This window comes from Corythoichthys intestinalis, chromosome 6, assembly GCF_030265065.1.
Source record: "Corythoichthys intestinalis isolate RoL2023-P3 chromosome 6, ASM3026506v1, whole genome shotgun sequence".
Classification (NCBI taxonomy): domain Eukaryota; kingdom Metazoa; phylum Chordata; class Actinopteri; order Syngnathiformes; family Syngnathidae; genus Corythoichthys; species Corythoichthys intestinalis.
In genome coordinates this window covers 5,716,298-5,734,680 of record NC_080400.1, presented here as the reverse complement: position 1 = coordinate 5,734,680, position 18,383 = coordinate 5,716,298, and the positions used below count along the sequence as shown (strand labels likewise).

Below are 18,383 nucleotides of genomic sequence, written 5' to 3'. Positions count from 1 at the left end.
TTAATATATTATTATATATTACATATTTTTAAAGTCGGCCCGACCCGACCGTAAATAATCACACATAAGTCGCTCCAGAGTATAAGACTCTGCCAAACTATGGGGAAAAAAACAAACAAACTGTGACTTACAGTCCGAAAAATACGGTACACAAGAACAAGGGGCAGTAAACATGGCGACTCTGCGACACAAAGATGCAATGACCAAGAAGTGGACTCGCCTCACGTGCATATGGTGTCGGCGAAGACGGAAGGCGAAAAATTCTGAATCCTGCCTCCAAAGTGGAAGAATCCCATTGCAAGGGATTGAGGGGGGCTTCCTCGGCATGCATATCAAAGGCTCCCGCGGCGCGAGACCGCGCCGATAACGTCAGCACTCGTACACGTCACATTAGGCGTGCGCAGCGGTGCTACTAAAAATTAAAACAGCAAATATGGCGGAATGTCGGCTTCAATTTACTGTTCTCGTAATATTTTTTAATATGTAGAATGTTTCAATTTTTGTGTCTTTTTGAACAAAAGAAAAATGCCATCGCTTCAACCGGGCAGGCATATTTTTTTCCGGGCTGAGGAACTTTGGTGGGGTCAAAGTGGATCATTTGTTGTCACCTTGTAAATATGCACTGCCCCCTAGGGCCTGGCATGAATACTATATCATTTTCCTGCGGGATTGAGACATTGTTCGAATGGAGACGCAAATGCAATTTTGAAATTTTTCGTCTTCTGTCTTCAATGAGAGTCACCATGTAAACGGCCCCCAAGGCTAGCCATGACAGACTTCAAAAGAATGGACTTCCATAGTGTTCTCAACCATGTTGATGTGCTAGATTACGGATGGGAACGAATGTTGCACCGATACGGGAATACAATGACGTCAGTCTTCTACTAAAATACTGTAGTATCTTTTAACTCAACGGCTGCCACTGACAGCGCTAGACGCACAATCCATTTAAAATGGGAGGATAGAATGAACATTCGAAACCAGAGGATTCTCAGCCAGTTTTTCCTAATTTTCGGGTAATTTACAGGTCACTTTCTGTTGAGTTTGAGTCACTGATTATTCATTTCCAGGTCAATTCCAGTTCGGTAACCCAAAACCAACAGCAAATGACCCGATATGCCCCAAAATTAAACTCATCCTCTGCCAGTGACCGCCATAGAATCCGTTTGAAGTGTTGAAATGAATTGGATGTCTACTAGTGATAATTCAATTCACAGCAGAAGGATGAAAAGAGCATGGTTTTCTGTTTATGACTTGTAAATTATTGTAGAATTATTTCCAACAGTGGTATGAATAAGTATCTGAACCTTTCTCACATTTCTGCATAAAATCGCCATCAAATGTGATCTGATCTTTGTCAAAATCACACAGATGAAAGAACAGTGTCTGATTGAACTAAAGCCACCCAAACATTTATAGGTTTTCATATTTGAATGAAGATAGTATGCAAAAAATGACAGAAGGGGAAAAAAATAAGTGAACCACCATATTTAATACTTTGTGCCCCCCTTTGGCAGCAATAACTTCAACCAGATGCTTCCTGTAGCTGCAGATCAGTCTGGCACATCGATCAGGACTAATCTTGGCCCATTCTTCGCTACAAAACTGCTGTAGTTAAGTCAGATTCCAGGGATGTCTGGCATGAATCGCTGTCTTCACGTCATGCCACAGCCTCTAATTAGGGTTTAGTCTGGCCTTTTACTTGGCCACTCCAGAACGTGTATTTTGTTCTTTTGAAACCATTCTAAAGTTGATTTACTTCTGTGTTTTGGATCATTGCCTCGGTCCAGCATCCATCCTCTTTTTAGCTTCAACTGTCTGACCGACGGCCTCAGGTTTTCCAATAAAACATCCAGATAAACTTTTGAATTCATTCTTCCATCAAGGATTGCAAGTTGTCCAGGCCCTGCGGTAGCAAAACAGCCCGAAATCATGCTTCATGGTGAGGATGAGGTGTTGATGTTGGTGTCCTCCAATGAACACCATTCATGGCCATAGTTTTACACAAAGGTGATGTGTGCACAGAGATATTGGACTGTGCAGGTGATTTCTGTAAGTCTTTAGCAGACACTCTGGGGTTCTTTTTTTACCTCTCCGAGTATTCTGTTCTGAATTCTTGGCATCATTTTTGGTGGACGGCCACCCCTTGGGAGAGAAGCAACGGTGCCAAACCCCATTTTTAGACAACTTAGCTGTCGATTGATGAACATCCAGACTTTTGGACATTGTTTTGTATCCTTTCCCAGCTTTATACAAACCAACAATCCTTGATGGAAGGTCTTCAGACAGCTCTTTTGACTGAACCGTGTTGCAATGCTTCCCATCAAGACAATTCTTACCAGGTGTGTTTTATAGTGGGCAGGGCTGCTTTAAAGTGGGCACACAACTGACTTCAATTGTTTGCTAAAAATTTGTTTCAATGGCGTACCGCACGCAGGCTATTTTTAGACCATGACGTCGCATCGTAAAGCGGAAGTAAAGCCGAAGTGGGACATTATAGACCCACCCTCGCATAGACACAATGTAATTTGTGCTACTTTTCTCCGGTAATCTTTCAAAAACGAACATGCCGATCACGCATTGCTTTTTCGGAACTTGTAGAAACGACTCTAGACATTACGACACATGAAGGATGTTTTCTTCATACGTTTCCGGAAACCAAAAACTCGGGAGGAAAAAATGTGAAGATCGAATCAACTTTCGCGGACTTTAACACTAGCTCGGTGAATCCGTTCACATTTCATATGCAGTAAAACATTATGTTGGGTGGGCATGGTCTTTCAGAGGACAAAGAGGTAAGCCATTTTTATATTTTTAACTTATTTTTTTAGCGTAACGTTGTGCCGTACTGTTTCTGTCTGACAATGAATGACTGAAAAGAATTACAATGGTATCTGACTGCCACTGTGGCCGTTTGTTTTAGTGAGGGGGAAGTGTAAATAAATTGTAGAATTAAGATGTGTTATCAATGAAAAAATTAAAAGTGTTCTGCGTGGCTGTCGCGCGCCCGGTGGGGCTTGCGTGCTGGTGGATGTGGTAAGGCATGCTCGGGTTGGGGGTTCCGGTGCCGGGATTGGCGATGCGGCGGCGTAGGGTTGGTCGCCAACGGGCTTACACTCATAAGAGATTCACACGATTACTGGGTTCTAGATCACAGAACTGATTTGTGTACACTCTACCCCTTTCAATCACTTAACTGATAGTCTTATAGACACCCCCACCCCCATTCTCCTCTTTCATTGGCCAATAGGCCCCCACATGGTGTAAACCGGAAATACATCTCGCTGACGATAGCACCAGCATATTAGTAACTAGTTTAGATGTTCAATGTATTTCTTGTTGTTGTTTGTGTATGTGTTTCTTTTCTTTCTTCTCTTGTATTTCTTTTCTTCTGTCCCCCCATAATCCCTTCCTGTTCGCTGCTTTGTCATAATAAAAAGGTATTTTGAATGATCACAATGGGAGTATGTCAGACTCTCAATGTGAAACATTAAAACTGTTTCGACTATCCGGACACTTAGACTTCCATTCTCTGTGTCAAACAGCTGAACAGGACAGGTTTAAAAAAAAAAAAATAAATAAATAAATTTTTTTTAAGTGTTCGTTGCCTGTCACCGAGTAGCATTTGTGATCGCTACACAAAGCTAACTAAATTACCCCCAAGAACGGTAAGAGACGTAGGACAACCAGAGGATATATAAGAAAGACAGGGCTGATGGTAAAGGATAGCATGTTGAAACAGGAGAATGTCATTGTCAGTCGTGTCGATAAAAAAGCTAAAGCTATGCTTAGGTCGGCTTTTTTTTTTTTTTTAAGCCTTCGACACTAAAGCCATCTCTTTAACTGAACATTTTTATGATCTTCCACATCTTTGCCAGTCAATTTGGCACCAGGTACATCATTTTTGGAGAGAATTGGTAGGTTTAGCTCTGTAAACATCTCCTTCGTACACGATTTCCATTCATTTCCTATTAAGGACAAATGGTGGCTGGTCCCTACTTAGCAACAGTAGCTAATGTCATGAATATTAATGAGCGGAAGTGACGTGTTGCTTGCGGTATGCCATTGCTCTTTAAGTCTCCTTCGGCAGAGGGTTCACGTAGTTTTCCCCCCTTGTGTCATTGTGTGCCTGCTATCCTTATTAAAATATGAAAACCTATCAATGCTAAGATGGTTTAAGTTAAAGCAGCCCATTTTTTTATATCTGTGTGATTTTGACAAAGATCAGATCACATTTGATGGTGATTTTATGCAGAAATGTGAGAAATTCCAAAGGTTCAGATAATTTTTCATACCACTGTATGTATCGATAATATTGTCATATTGTGAGATAATCGTTATCGTGAGCATTCTATCGCAAATTCTATCGTATTGTGAGGGACTCAGAGGTTCCCTCCCCTAAAATATTACAGTTATCCAACTATACCGGTCGATCTTAGAGGGGAAAAAAAAAGTCCATCTATCGGTCGACCTTTACAAATTGGATCTTTCTGTGCAAGATCTTATTTTTAGTCAAAATAAAAACCATTCCAAACTTAATACTCCTCTTTCAAACACTGACGCACATCCATTGACGATGCTTGACAACTTCAGCAATGCGTCATAAAATCTTTTTATTCCATTTTGAATATCTCTGTTGGTTCCATGGTCTCTCATTGTTAAGTCCGGATTGAAATATTGACAGAACCGAGGGAGGCTCCCGTCTGTATGTTAAGACAAGCACAAGCCCGTTATCAGATCTATGTTATAACGCCACATGAGAACGCATTTGAGTGCACTTCAGCTGTCATGCACAAATTGGGCCAAACGGGAGGCGCGGCGATGACGTCAAGCGGGTAGGTAGAGCGGTGTTTTTATTCCTCTCCTCTGTCGGCATAAAACGCTAAGCACACGGATGTGTGACGCGCGCAGGTAATCGGGCGACCTTATTTTTCGCCGTCAACAAGGCAACCGAATTCCGTGAGATCACACACCAGTTGTGACGTTTTTGTGTTTTTTTTCCACGGTGGAAAATGACAGGAGTGCTGGAAAGCCACGTGGACTGTGGCTAATATTAGCCGGTCTTATCTGGTCAAATTGCACAAGATGGAAGAAACCACAGGAAAAAAAGAGCGGGGGGTGCAACGGCTGCTGCGTCTCACTTATACAGACATGAAATTATTTGAGCAAAAGCATATCTGCTTCTCTAGAAATTCATCAGCAAATCTGTAGAGTAAGGTTTCTCTCAAAAACATTTAACCACACTTTTACACCGTATTTTTCGGACTAAGTCGCACCAGTCAAAAAAAATAAGCAATGAAGAGGGAAAAAAACTATTAGTCTTATTTTTGGGTGAAATTTGATCAAATACAACACCTAGAACAGACATCATCCTGAAAGACAATTTAAAATTTAAAATAAAAAATAGAACAAAGAACAGGGTGAATAAGGCTAGGATTATACCACAGGTCTTAATGCACAAATTAGGCCTGCACAATACAGTGGGGCAAATAAGTATTTAGTAGTGTTGCACCGATACCATTTTTTGGCCCCGATACCGATACCTGACTGTGCAGTATCGGCCGATACCGATACCATACCGATACCACCCCATTTATATATATATATTTTTTTCCCTCAATTTCCCCCCCCCCCAAAGAGCTACATAATTGGATGTGAAATCATTGCTATCAATGCTTTGTCAGGCTGTTGCTTACCTTTGCAAAATAGGAAAAAGTACACTAAACCCTAGTAGACAATAGTTGAATAATCCTTTGGCTCTCAAAGGCCAAAATAGTGCTAAATTTGTGAAATTAATAAAACATGCATAATACTAGCCCAACAGTAAGAAAGTAAAAATAAATTCATAATAATAAACTCTGAATGAACTGAATAAACTTTTTTAAACCTCTCAAAGTCCAAACAGTGCAACTTTCATGAAATTATTGTCACATTCTGCTGCTGGTTAGATTGTGTTTTGTTGCTGGGCTGGTAGTGGGGGCGTTCCTGACATCGCACTTGAATCCAATGCAGGCTCATCATCGCAGCATTTAAGCACGGGTGATCTCAGAGAAGGCTGCCGAGATATTTGCCTTGCTGATCGCTATATGACATCTGGCACAATAATCTCGCTACATTTGCTTGTTACGCCCCTGCATTGGGTTTTTCTGTTAGTGTGCTGCTCTCGTTTGTAACCGCTGCCTATCGTCTTCGTTAACCTTCTAGTTAACCTTCGAGTTTGTCCGTCGACCTGCTGTCACGGATAGAGCTGGGAATCTTTGGGCACCTAACGATTCGATTACGATTATGATTCAGAGGCTCCGATTCGATTATAAAACGATTATTGATGCACCCCCCTCCTTTTTTTTGTTTTGTTTTGTTTTGTACATTAGTTCCAAAATAGTTCAAAAATACCCTCAGGCTAAACCAAATTACTATTTCAGTATCAAGTTAACATATAGCAGTAAACAAATATACAAAAATAACAGTAAATAAAAAACTCCAGTCCCCATTCTGTATCAGCAGCTTTAAACTACATTCAATTAATTTAATGTTGTCAATCAACCGTTAAAGTTGTTAAAATTGCTCCTGTTATTCCATAATTTCCCTTTTGTCTACTTTCGGCATGTGAAAGTTTTAAAACTATTTTAAAGATAGATTCAAGTCAATATTTTACCGATTTAGGAGTATTTTAGATAAAAAGGTAATTAGGTTCGCTTGGAAGGTTCGCTACAACAGCCTTGCAGGGAAGTGTACTGCTTTAAGATGGCGGCCGTTTACTAACGCCAGCATCTAGCTTTTTGTAGATGTGCTGCAACGCTACCGAATCTATATTGCATCTAGTCCTATATAAATGATATCTACCATAACATTATGTGGATGTACTTGTAGCAGCTTTTCGGCAGCAGTCAGGTATGTTGTTGTTTTTTTTTTTGTCTCGTGGCATGAGTTGAGCTAGAGCCGTGAGTTGAGCATTGGCATTACCCGAGGGGCCGGATAATGAGAAGCATGATGTTTAGCTACTCTCGCTCCGTTCTTCCTCATTGCGTACCGAAGAGCACACGGCGGGCTGAGTGTGTTGTACTTCCTCTTTACTTGGCATATTTCAATAATCGGAATTTGGATATTTGTGAATCGTTCTCGAATCTTCCACGGCCGAATCGCGAATAATCTAAGAATCGGAAATTTTGCACACCTCTAGTCACGGACTCCTTTTGTTATTTCTACTATCCCGCGATCGCGGGTTATTTTTTGTTTGCAATCATTAAACCCTTTTATGTATCCCCCGCTTGTTGTTTGCTTCGAGGTTCAACCTTGTTTCCGCATTTGCGGACGCTAACAATTATAAGTAATGATAATTGACCACAGCATCCCATCTCTCCTTTTTTTCAGGAGGTGGGAGTCCCTTATTTCTATTTCTGAAAGGTGGCAACCCTACTTTGGAAACACTTCCCAAATTCCTGCGGCATTTCTTTCAGTAAAAGACAATAAAAGTAAAGTAGACGAAGTGAACTGACCAGAGATTGTTGCACCGGTCCAGCGGCCTTCTTCCTCTGGATAGCAGTCCTGCTCTTGCAGGGTCAAACTCGGGTTTGTTCACGTTTCGTCTTCAAATGTTTTATCAAGTTCGAGGTATTGAAACTGGCCGATTTAACTCCACATCTCCAAACTTTCAGGCCGCAAATCTTGCATGCAGCCATTGATTTTAATCGACGGGATTTCTATTTGGAAATATTTCCCGACCGCCGCCATATTTCCTGGTTTGTTTTTCGTCCATATGAAAAAGCCCCCTTTTGATTGGTCAGGAGTGGCTATTGGCCCGCTCTCATTGGTCTGGAGCGGGCCAATAGCGATAGCTGCTTGGTGTTCACGTGTCATCACACAACACAGAGACAGAGTGTAGTGAGCGCCAGGAGGAGAAAAAGGCTGTGGTCAAATGTTATAATAATGGACCGGTAAATGGTATCGGCGCCGTCTTTGTTGGTACTCGCCGATACCGATACCACCATTTCGGGCCGGATCGGCACCCCCTGCCGATACTAGTATCGGTATCGGTGCATCTTTAGTATTTAGTCAACCACTAATTGTGCAAGTTCTGCCACTTGAAAATATTAGAGAGGCCTATAATGGTCAACATGGGTAGTAACCATGAAAGACAAAATTTGAAAAAAAAAAAAAAAAAAAAACAGAAAATCACATTGTTTCATTTTTAAAGAATTTATTTGCAAATCATGGTGGAAAATAAGTACTTGGTCAATACCAAAAGTTCATCTCAATACTTTGTTATGTACCTTTTATTGGCAATAACGGAGGCCAAACATTTTCTGTAACTCTTCACAAGCTTTTCACACACTGTTGCTGGTATTTTGGCCCATTCCTCCATGCAGATCTCTTCTAGAGCAGTGATGTTTTGGGGCTGTCAACACGGACTTTCAACTCCCTCCACAGATTTTCTATGGGGCTGAGATCTGGAAACTGGCTAGGCCACTCCAGGACCTTGAAATGCTTCTCACGAAGCCACTCCTTTGTTGTCCTGGCTGTGTGTTTGGGATCAGCCCTAAAGCATGATGTTTCCACCCCCATGCTTCACAGTGGGTATGGTGTTCTTCGGATGCAATTCAGTATTCTTTCTCCTCCAAACACGAGAATCTGTGTTTCTACCAAAAAGTTCTATTTTGGTTTCATCTGACCATAACACATTCTCCCAGTCCTCTTCTGGATCATCCATATGCGCTCTATCGAACCGCTGACGGGCCTGGACGTGTACTCTCTTCAGCAGGGGGACACGTCTGGCTGTGCAGGATTTTAGCAGGGGTACACGTCTGGCCGTGCAGGATTTGAGTCCCTGGCGGTGCATTATGTTCCTGATAGTAGCCTTTGTTACTGTGGTCCCAGCTCGCTGTAGGTCATTCACTAGGTCCCCCCATGTGGTTCTGGGATTTTTGTTCACCGTTCTTGTTATCATTTTGACGCCAGGGGGTGAGATCTGGCATGGAGCCCCAGATCGGGGGAGATGATCAGTGGTCTCGTATGTTTTCCATTTTCTAATAATAGCTCCTACAGTTGATTTCTTTACACCAAGCGTTTTACCTATCGCAGATTCAGTCTTCCCAGCCTGGTGCAGGTGTACAACTTTGTCCCTGGTGTCCTTCGACAGCTCTTTGGTCTTGGCCATAGTGGAGTTTGGAGTGTGACTGACTGAGAATGTGGACAGGAGTCTTTTATAACGATAATGAGTTGAAACAGGTGCCATTAATACAGGTAACGAGTGAAGCCTCGTTAGACCTCATTAGAAGTAGTTAGACCTCTTTGACAGCCAGAAATCTTGCTTGTTTGTAGGTGACCAAATACTTATTTTCCACCATGATTTGCAAATAAATTCTTTAAAAATCAATGTGATTTTCTGTCCCCCCCTCCCACATTCTGTCTCTCATGGTTGAGGTTTACCCATGTTGACAATTACAGGCCTCTTCTTTTCAAGTAGGAGAACTTGGTTGGTGGTTGACTAAATACTTATTTGCCCTACTGTATTTTGTTTGAACATCGCCATCGTAATGTGCACATGCGCAATAGTCTCATTGCAGGAGCTGCGTTTTTTTTTCTTTCTTCTTCTTCATGTAAACTTTTGTTTTTCTTCATAAAAGCAGCAGTTGTGCAGAGACATGGCTTTCTGGATGCCTTTTATATAGTCCAATCTTCATCATGCACAGATAAACCTCCTTAGCCTTGATTAAACAGTATTATATGAATATAAGGGATGTCCTGATACTGGTATCGGCGGGTTGGGGGGGTATCTGCCACGAAATGGTGGTATCGGTATTGGCACGTACAAACAGGGCGCCGATACCATTTACCAGTACGGTAACATTGAACGCAGCCTTTTTACTCCTGACACTCACAACGCTCTGTGTTGTGTGATCACACGTGATTACTTTGCATGCCAAGCAGCTATCGCTATTGACCTGCTCCAGACCAATGAGAGGGGGCAATAGTTGCTCTTAACCAATGCCGGGGCAGCTTTTTCATATGGAGGAAAAACATACTAGGAGTAAGAGAAGAAAATGTCAGCAGTTTCAGAATATTTCAGCGTCGAGTACAATGGCTGGGTATGGACCGCACCAACAAACCCTGGGCAGTGGGACGAGAAAAGTGAAGCAGCAAGACAGATGTCCAAAAAAAAATCACCGAAATGACATGTCTGTAACCTGCCCCTTGCCTTCGTTGAAAGTGTGGGAATCCAGCTCTTTATGGCTCACGCAGTACCTAAGTATAATTTGCAAGTACATTAAAGAGACGACTGTCCTGCACTAAAAAAATAAAGTAACGACACATGTTTTAGAAAAGCTGGAGAAGGCAGGGGCCATAACCTTTTCAACCGACGTTTGGAGCAGCCAAGTCCCCCAGCCAACTGGGAAGCGTAGTACTTCATGCGAATGAATTCAAGGGATCGCACACACCGGCCAAGCTATTGCTCCTCAGCTGGAGCATCCCGAAGTCAAAGGTCCTTTACTTTTCGTGTCTTTTACAGAAAGAAATGCCGCAGTAATTTGAGACCTGTTTCAAAAGTGCTGTAGAAGTAAGCTAAGCTAAGAGGCTAAGCTGTGTGTGCGCTGTTAACATTTGTGCGTTGCTATAGATGGAGTTATGTTACATTAGGCTAATAGAGACAGGATGCTGTGGTGAATTATTATTAGAGGTGTGCAAAATTTCCGATTCTTAGGTTATTCGCGATTCAGCCGTGGAACATTCGAGAACGATTCACAAACATCCAAATTCCGATTATTGAAATATGCCAAGTAAAGCAGAAGTACGACACACTCAGCGCGCCGCACGGTCTTCGGTACGCAATTAGGGACCGAGCGAGAGTAGCTAAACATCATGCTTCTCATTACCCGGCCCCTCGGGTAACGCCAATGCTCAACTCACGACTCTAGCTCAACTCATGCCACGAGATTAAAAAAAAAAAAACAACATACCTGACTGCTGCCGAAAAGCTGCTACAAGCCACATTATGTTACGTTAGATATCATTTATATAGGACTAGATGCAATATACCTTCGGTATCGTTACCAGCACATCTACAAAAAACTAGATGCGGGCGTTAGTCCCTGCGAGGCTGTTGTTGCGAACCTTCCAAGCGAACCTAATTAACTTTTTATCTAAAATACTCCTAAATCGGTAAAATATTGACTTGAATCTATCTTTAAAATAGTTTTAAAACTTTTACATGTTGAAAGTAGACAAAAGAGAAATTATGGAATAACAGGAGCAATTTTAACAACTTTAACGGTTGATTCACAACATTAAATTAATTGAAAGTAGTTTAAAGCTGCTGATATAGAATGGGGAGTTTTTTTATTTACTGTTATTTTTGTATATTTGTTTACTGCTATATGTTAACTTGATACTGAAATAGTAATTTGGTTTAGCCTGAGAGGATTTTTGAACAATTTTGGAACTAATGTACAAAACAAATTAAAAAAAAAAAAAAAAGGAGTGGGGTGCATCAATAATCGTTTTATAATCGAATCGGCGCCTCTGAATCGTAATCGTAATCGAATCGTTAGGTGCCCAAAGATTCCCAGCTCTAATTATTATTACTTATAATTTCATGAAAGTTTCACTGTTTGGCCTTCGAAAAGTTTATCCGGAATTTGACAGTCCGAAAAAACACGAGTGAAATCGATGGAAGGCCAATGTGACTTGAAGTACCACGCGGATCCCTTTCAAAACAAACCATGACAACGGCACTAATTAAACGAATCCTCGAAGCAGAAAAATTTGATTTAGAGCTTTTTTCTAACCGACTCGAGTTAATAGATTAATCGTTGCAGCACTAAACCCAAGCATTTCCACAGATTTCAAGGATCCGTATGAACCCTCTATGTATCGTAATTTTCTGACCTACATACTGGACTCTAAGCCAATCCACCAAAGCTAATGAGTGCCTTATATATGCGTGAAATATGGACAATGTCAACTGCAAAGCAGCATAGATTTCCAACAACTACCCCATTTCACTGATTTGCTCATGCGTGAGAAAGGGCAAAGTGATCATACCTGTTGGGGGCCCTCCCCGTTGACCAGAGCTGGGGGCGTCGGCGACGCCAGGATGGGGAGTTCGGGGCCAAGAAGTTGGCCGGACTCCAGAGGCGGCGTGTGCTCTGCCATGTTTCCCTCATTCACACCACCAGAAAGGTTCTCCTGCAAAACACACTCGTTTTCATTTGTGCTACGGTAACTACAATCCTGACATGGGCCGTTATACATTACGATACGCCACAATGTTTAAACTATACAACATTAATGACCGCACTCCCCACTCACTCAATTTTTTAGATCGACATTAAACGGACTAAGTATCAATAGAAGCAGCACAGTAGTATACATATTTTGATGATATGTACAGTGCTGGCCAAAAGTATTGGCACCCCTGCAATTCTGTCAGATAATGCTCAATTTCTCCCAGAAAAAGATTGCAATTACAAATGCTTTGGTAGTATTATCTTTGTTGATTTTTCTTGCAATGAAAAACACAAAAGAGAATGAAATCATCATTTTACACAAAACTCCAAAAATGGGCCGGACGAAAGTATTGGCTCTCTCAGCCTAATACTTCGTAGCACAACCTTTAGACAAAATAACTGTGAACAACCGCTTCCGTTGTCCATCAGTGAGTTTCTTACAATACTCAGCTGGAATTTTAGACCATTCTTCTTTGGCCAACGGTTCCAGGTCTCAGATTTGAAGGGTGCCTTCTCCAAACTGCCATTTTCAGATCTCTCCACAGGTGTTCTATGGGATTCAGTTCTGGACTCATTGCTGGCCATTTTCGAAGTCTCCAGTGCTTTATCTCAAACCATTTTCTAGTGCTTTTTGAAGTGTGTTTTGGGTCATTGTCCAGCTGGAAGACCCCTGACCTCTGAGGGAGACCCAGCTTTCTCACACTGGGCCCTACATTATGCTGTAAAAAAAATGTGGTAGTCTTCAGACTACATAATGCCATGCACATGGTCAAGCAGTCCAGTGTCAGAGGCAGCAAAGCAACCCCAAAACATCAGGGAACCTCCGCCATGTTTGACTGTGGGGACAGTGTTCTTTTCTTTGAAGGCCTCATTTTTTTCCCCCTGTAAACTATGTTGATGCCTTTTCCCAAAAAGCTCTACTTTTGTCTTATCTGACCATTCTTCCAAAACATTTTTGGCTTTCTCAGGTTAGTTTTGGAAAACTCCAGCCTAGCTTTTTTTTTTTATGTTTCTGAATCAGAAGTGGGATCTTCCTGGGTATACTACCATAGAGTCCCTTTTCATTCAGACACCGCGCCGACAGATAGTACAAGTTGACACTGTTGTACCCTCTGACCGCGGGACAGCTTGAACTTGTTTGGGTGTTAGTCGAGGTTCTTTATCCACCATCCGCATAATCTTTCGTTGAAATCTCTCATAAATTTTTCCTTTCCGTCCACATCTAGGGAGATTAGCCACAGTGCCATGGGCTTTACACTTGTTGATGACACTGCGCCCAGTAGACACGGGAACATTCAGGTCTTTGGAGATGGACTTGTAGCCTTGAGATTGCCCATGCTTCTTCACAATTTTGCTTCTCAAGTCCTCAGACAGTTCCTTGGTCTTCGTTCTTTTCTCCATTTTCAATGTGGTACACACAAGAGGACACAGGTTGTCAACTTTAATCCATTTTTTACTGGCTGCAAGTGTGATTTAGTTAATGCCACCCCGTTATGTGCAACAGGTAAGTAACAGGTGATGTTAATTACACAAATTAGAGAAGCATCACATGATTTTTCAAAGGGTGCCAATACTTTTGTCCTGCCCATTTTTTCTCTTTTGTCTTTTTTCATTGCAATCAAAATAAATGAAGATATTACTACCAAAGCATTTGTAATTGCAATCATTTGCATTATCTGGGAGAAATTGAGCATTATCTGACAGAATTGCAGGGGTGCCAATACTTTTGGCCAGCACTGTAAAGATCTCAGTAACTACAAATACTTGTGACTAGACACGTCCCGATTACTGGTTTCAAGGTATACCGTGGTATGATAACGTCAAGGTTTTAAAATCTCGAAAAATTTCTGTCATACCGTCCCTACAGTATTAGTAAGCTCGAGAACGATAAACCGATACGACCGGATATCCGGTTTTACAGGTGAGACATACAGCTGTATCAATAGTAAAGTTACCATTCGACAGTAATTAGCCATTAAATATTCAATGAACCGATAGTAGAGACGGCTACCGCGAGCACAAGAATCTGCTTCTAATGCCTAGTACAATGCCTTGCTCAACGGGATAATAATTTAGCTTTTACTTCACATGCTGCGCTTGTGTCATTCACTACACAGCGCACTTAGATTGAGACCGCACGCATGATATAATATGGACAAGCACAACTCACGCTCGTGGTTGCCTCAGAAGAACCGCTACTAGTCGCAGTCATTACCCGATCGTCACAGGGGTGTCATAACAATGCCACTGTAACGCACGCTCCGTAGCGTTTTCTTCACAGCCCAAAACGAAACTAGTAGTGGCAACGAAGCAACATGCGAAAACAATGGACAGTTTGAGGACCGACGCCAGCGACGTGCAGCAATTGATTTTCAACGCACCCAGGAAAACAAAAGTCGGACTTTGACGTGAGGAAGGCAGCCAGATCTGTTCGCATGGGACAGAGCTAGTGTGAAGTGTGGAGCGGTACAGAGATAGCGAGTTTTTAACCCTGAAAAATAACCCACTACAATGGTGGAAAGGGCAGCACGACCCTCAGGAGATTTTTTTTTTTTTCCACGAAACGCAGTCGACTTAAACACGAACATGTGGATTAGTTGATCTTCCTCAAGAAAAAATCTGCCCTTCAAAAAAAGATATGGACAGTGATGAGGAGTAAAAAAATGTGGAAACACAGGCATAAGTGAAAGACTTTGCTGTGTATAAGGTTAAAGTAATGATTATTAGAGCTGGGAATCTTTGGGCACCTAACGATTCGATTACGATTCAGAGGCTCCGATTCAATTATAAAACGATTATTGATGCACCCCCCTCCTTTTTTTTCTCTTTTTTTTTTTTTTTATGTTTTGTACATTAGTTCCAAAATTGTTCAAAAATACTCTCAGGCTAAACCACACGACTATTTCAGTATCAAGTTAACATGTAGCAGTAAACAAATATACAAAAATAACATTAAATAAAAAACTCCAGTCCCCATTCTGTATCAGCAGCTTTAAACTACATTCAATTAATTTAATGTTGTGAATCAACCATTACATTTGTTAAAATTGCTCCCGTTATTCCATAATTTCCCTTTTGTCTACTTTTGACGTGTGAAAGTTTTAAAACTATTGTAAAGATAGATTCAATTAAATATTTTACCGATTTAGGAGTATTTTAGATAAAAAGTTAATTAGGTTTGCTTGGAAGGTTCGCTACAACAGCCTTGCAGGGAAGTGTACTGCTTTAAGATGGCGGCCGTTTATAACTCCCGCATCTCGCTTTTTGTAGATGTGCTGCTCACACTACCAAATCTATATATGCATCTAGTCCTATATAAATGATATCCACCGTAACATTATACGGATGTACTTTTCTAGCAGCTTTTCGGGAGCAGTCAGGTATGTTGTTGTGTTTTTTTATCTCGTTGCATGAGTTGAGCTGGAGCCGTGAGTTGAGCATTGGCATTACCCGAGGGGCCGGGTAATGGGAAGCATGATGTTTAGCTACTCTCGCTCCGTTCCGTCCCGAAGACCGCGCGGCGCGCTGAGTGTTGTGTACTTCCGCTTTACTTCGCATATTTTAATAATCGGAATTTGGATGTTTGTGAATCGTTCTCGAATCTTCCACGGCCGAATCGCAAATAATCTAAGAATCGGAAATTTTGCACACCTCTAATGATTATTGAACTGTCCGTCTAAAATGCCATATTTTTATTCCCCCAATTATATCAGTGGTAAAGCATAATTTATTATTTATTCACGATAACATTGCAGGTTTAATTCTTTTTTTCTAGAGCTGCTGCATATAATTAATATTTTTTGTTTGTAAGATGTTTACGTTGAGAGTTTGCACTCAAATTACTTACCTCTTGTGTTCAAAACACTAGGAAATAGAGTAATTGAATTACTGCACTTTATTGTTGTCTGTCAGTGGAGTTTTATCATCAATCCCATCCAACAATATGACGGTCATATAGACCCTACTCACGTGACGTCACAGCCACGCCCCCGCGCCATGTTGTCCGTCTACTCGTCATGTTAATGCATTAGCGCTTCGTTAATTCCTCCTATTATGGCGTGTTTTTCTGCTCGTTAACATTAGTAATCAAAATGGTGAAGTCGTGTGTGGCGGTCGGTTGCAAAAACAGAGAAGATAGACGGAGAGACTTGAAGTTTTACCGTATTCCAGGAGACCCGGAGAGGAGAGCGAGATGAACTGCTGCAATTCGACGAGAAAACTGGGCTCCAAACGACTACCACAGATTATGTAGTAGTCATTTTATATCTGGTAAGATGCATTTAATATATATTTAGAGGGTTTTGGGCTGACAACCACAATTAAGATCATTGCTAGGCTAATCGCCGACAACATACATTCAGACGTTGTGAATGAACTACCTGAAAATATATAATTATAAGGGGATAATAAGACAGTTGTCATACAATTAATTTACAATTTCACTATTGAGGTCAAAAGCCAAAAAATAAATTCAACTAGGGACAATCTGGAGTAGTGCTATCGCACTTCATATTTATTACATATTATATATGTATGTAGTGAGAGTGCTATCGCTGAACCATATAAACATTCAAAGCCCTAGCTCCATTGACAAATGACATGAAATACATTAGACTTGACAGTGGATGTTAGCAAGAACAAGAGATTTTGAATTGAAAATTTCGTAACTCACCTTCCCAAGCACAAGATAGATTCCTGCTGAATTTTCGTGGACGAGGACCTGTTTCACCCAACCAGCAACGAAGTATTTATAAACCTCCAAGCTCTTAAAGTTTTTCAAACTTTCGTGAGAATAGGCGTATTTTGTGTGGATAAGATAGTTGTAAATATCAGGATAGCAGATGTCAGGCAAAGACGGCGAAGACAGCGGGTCGAAAAACATCGATTTAGGCATCAAATATGGATCTGACGAATGGATAAACTGAAGCTTTTCCACATAACGCCTTTTATGCAACGCATCCAATGAGTTTACAACGTCAGATAACACGGGGGCTTCCATGAATTGCTCTATAACTTGCACGACTAATTGAAAACAATGAGAATAGGTCTAAAAAATACGGACAATATGGCGGCCGGATACAGCGACACGTCATTTTGTGACGTAGGTGAGTAGGGTCTATAGTAAGCTTTAATTTTTTTTTCCATAAAAAAAATAAAACATTGGTATGAAATTTTGTTGTTTAATTTTACTATTAGAGATGTGTTCTTATATGTTTAAAATACTGTACGAACACACACAACAAATGTTTACTACTGTATCGTTTTCACTCTGTATCGAACTGTATTGTTCTTAAACTGTATCGAATCGTATGGAATCGCTCGGCCATAAAAATTTATCATTTTTAATCGAATCGTAACCTGTGTATCTAGATACATATCGAATCGGCTTCATGCCAGAGATTCCCAACCCTAGGTGTGAGCCATTTTTTATGTCCCCAAAAATGCAGGGAGAACTCCCTCAGTTGCAGCTGCAAGGCTCAACCCTACCCCACCAATTTTTGCTCAGTGTCAGTGACTCAGCTACGCTACGCAATGGCTGGAGGTGGTGAAACTCCAGAACTTTTTCCCCCCATCCAAGAAAACCAAATCGCAGGTATGGGAATACTTCAGTTACAGAGAAGTTACAGACGGCCATGGCTTAGAGGAGTAGGGCCGACCAACATGTAAAATATGTTTGCAGAGAATAGCTGCCAAGGAGGCAATACCTCCAAGATGCCATAGCCATTAACTCTTTCACTCCCAGCCATTTTCACCAGAGCAAGGCCCTTCGCTCCCGGCCGTTTTTTCTGGATTTTGACTGATTTTGCAAGGCCCACAGAAAATTCTGTTCTATTGCTATATAAACTTTGAACCCACCAAAAGAAAGATTGGACTCTCTTCTTTCAGCAGCAAAAAAAAGTAAGTTCGTATCTTTTTCCATTCTTTAGAAATCAGCATTAGAAAATAGCTTAGTCTGAGCAATTTTCCAATTTCTGATGAAAAAACGGAGAAAATGAGCTTTTTGTAAACGCATACATTTCAAATATAACTGACTTTAACAAAGCTATTTTTTGCATTAGTTACATCCCAAACATCTGAATAATGTTTTCCTTTTACAAAATACTATGAACAACCAGACAAATAGAGCTTTAGATAGAATAGTAACAATTTATTCACACA

At 41.1% G+C, this 18,383-nt stretch overlaps 1 protein-coding gene across 5 annotated transcripts in view; it reads right to left on the bottom strand.

Moving 5' to 3' along the window:
• fndc3a (fibronectin type III domain containing 3A) overlaps positions 1-18,383 on the bottom strand; it is a 159,973-nt gene that overhangs the window by 134,290 nt on the left and 7,300 nt on the right. For 4 of the 5 annotated variants that reach the window (XM_057838462.1, XM_057838461.1, XM_057838464.1 and 1 more), the window contains exon 3: positions 12,040-12,183. The exons of the other annotated variant lie outside the window; for it this stretch is intronic. In XM_057838462.1, coding sequence (XP_057694445.1) covers positions 12,040-12,150 — 111 coding nt within the window. In that variant the 5' untranslated portion in view covers positions 12,151-12,183. The remainder of the gene's footprint in view (positions 1-12,039; positions 12,184-18,383) is intronic. 5 annotated transcript variants of the gene reach the window in all.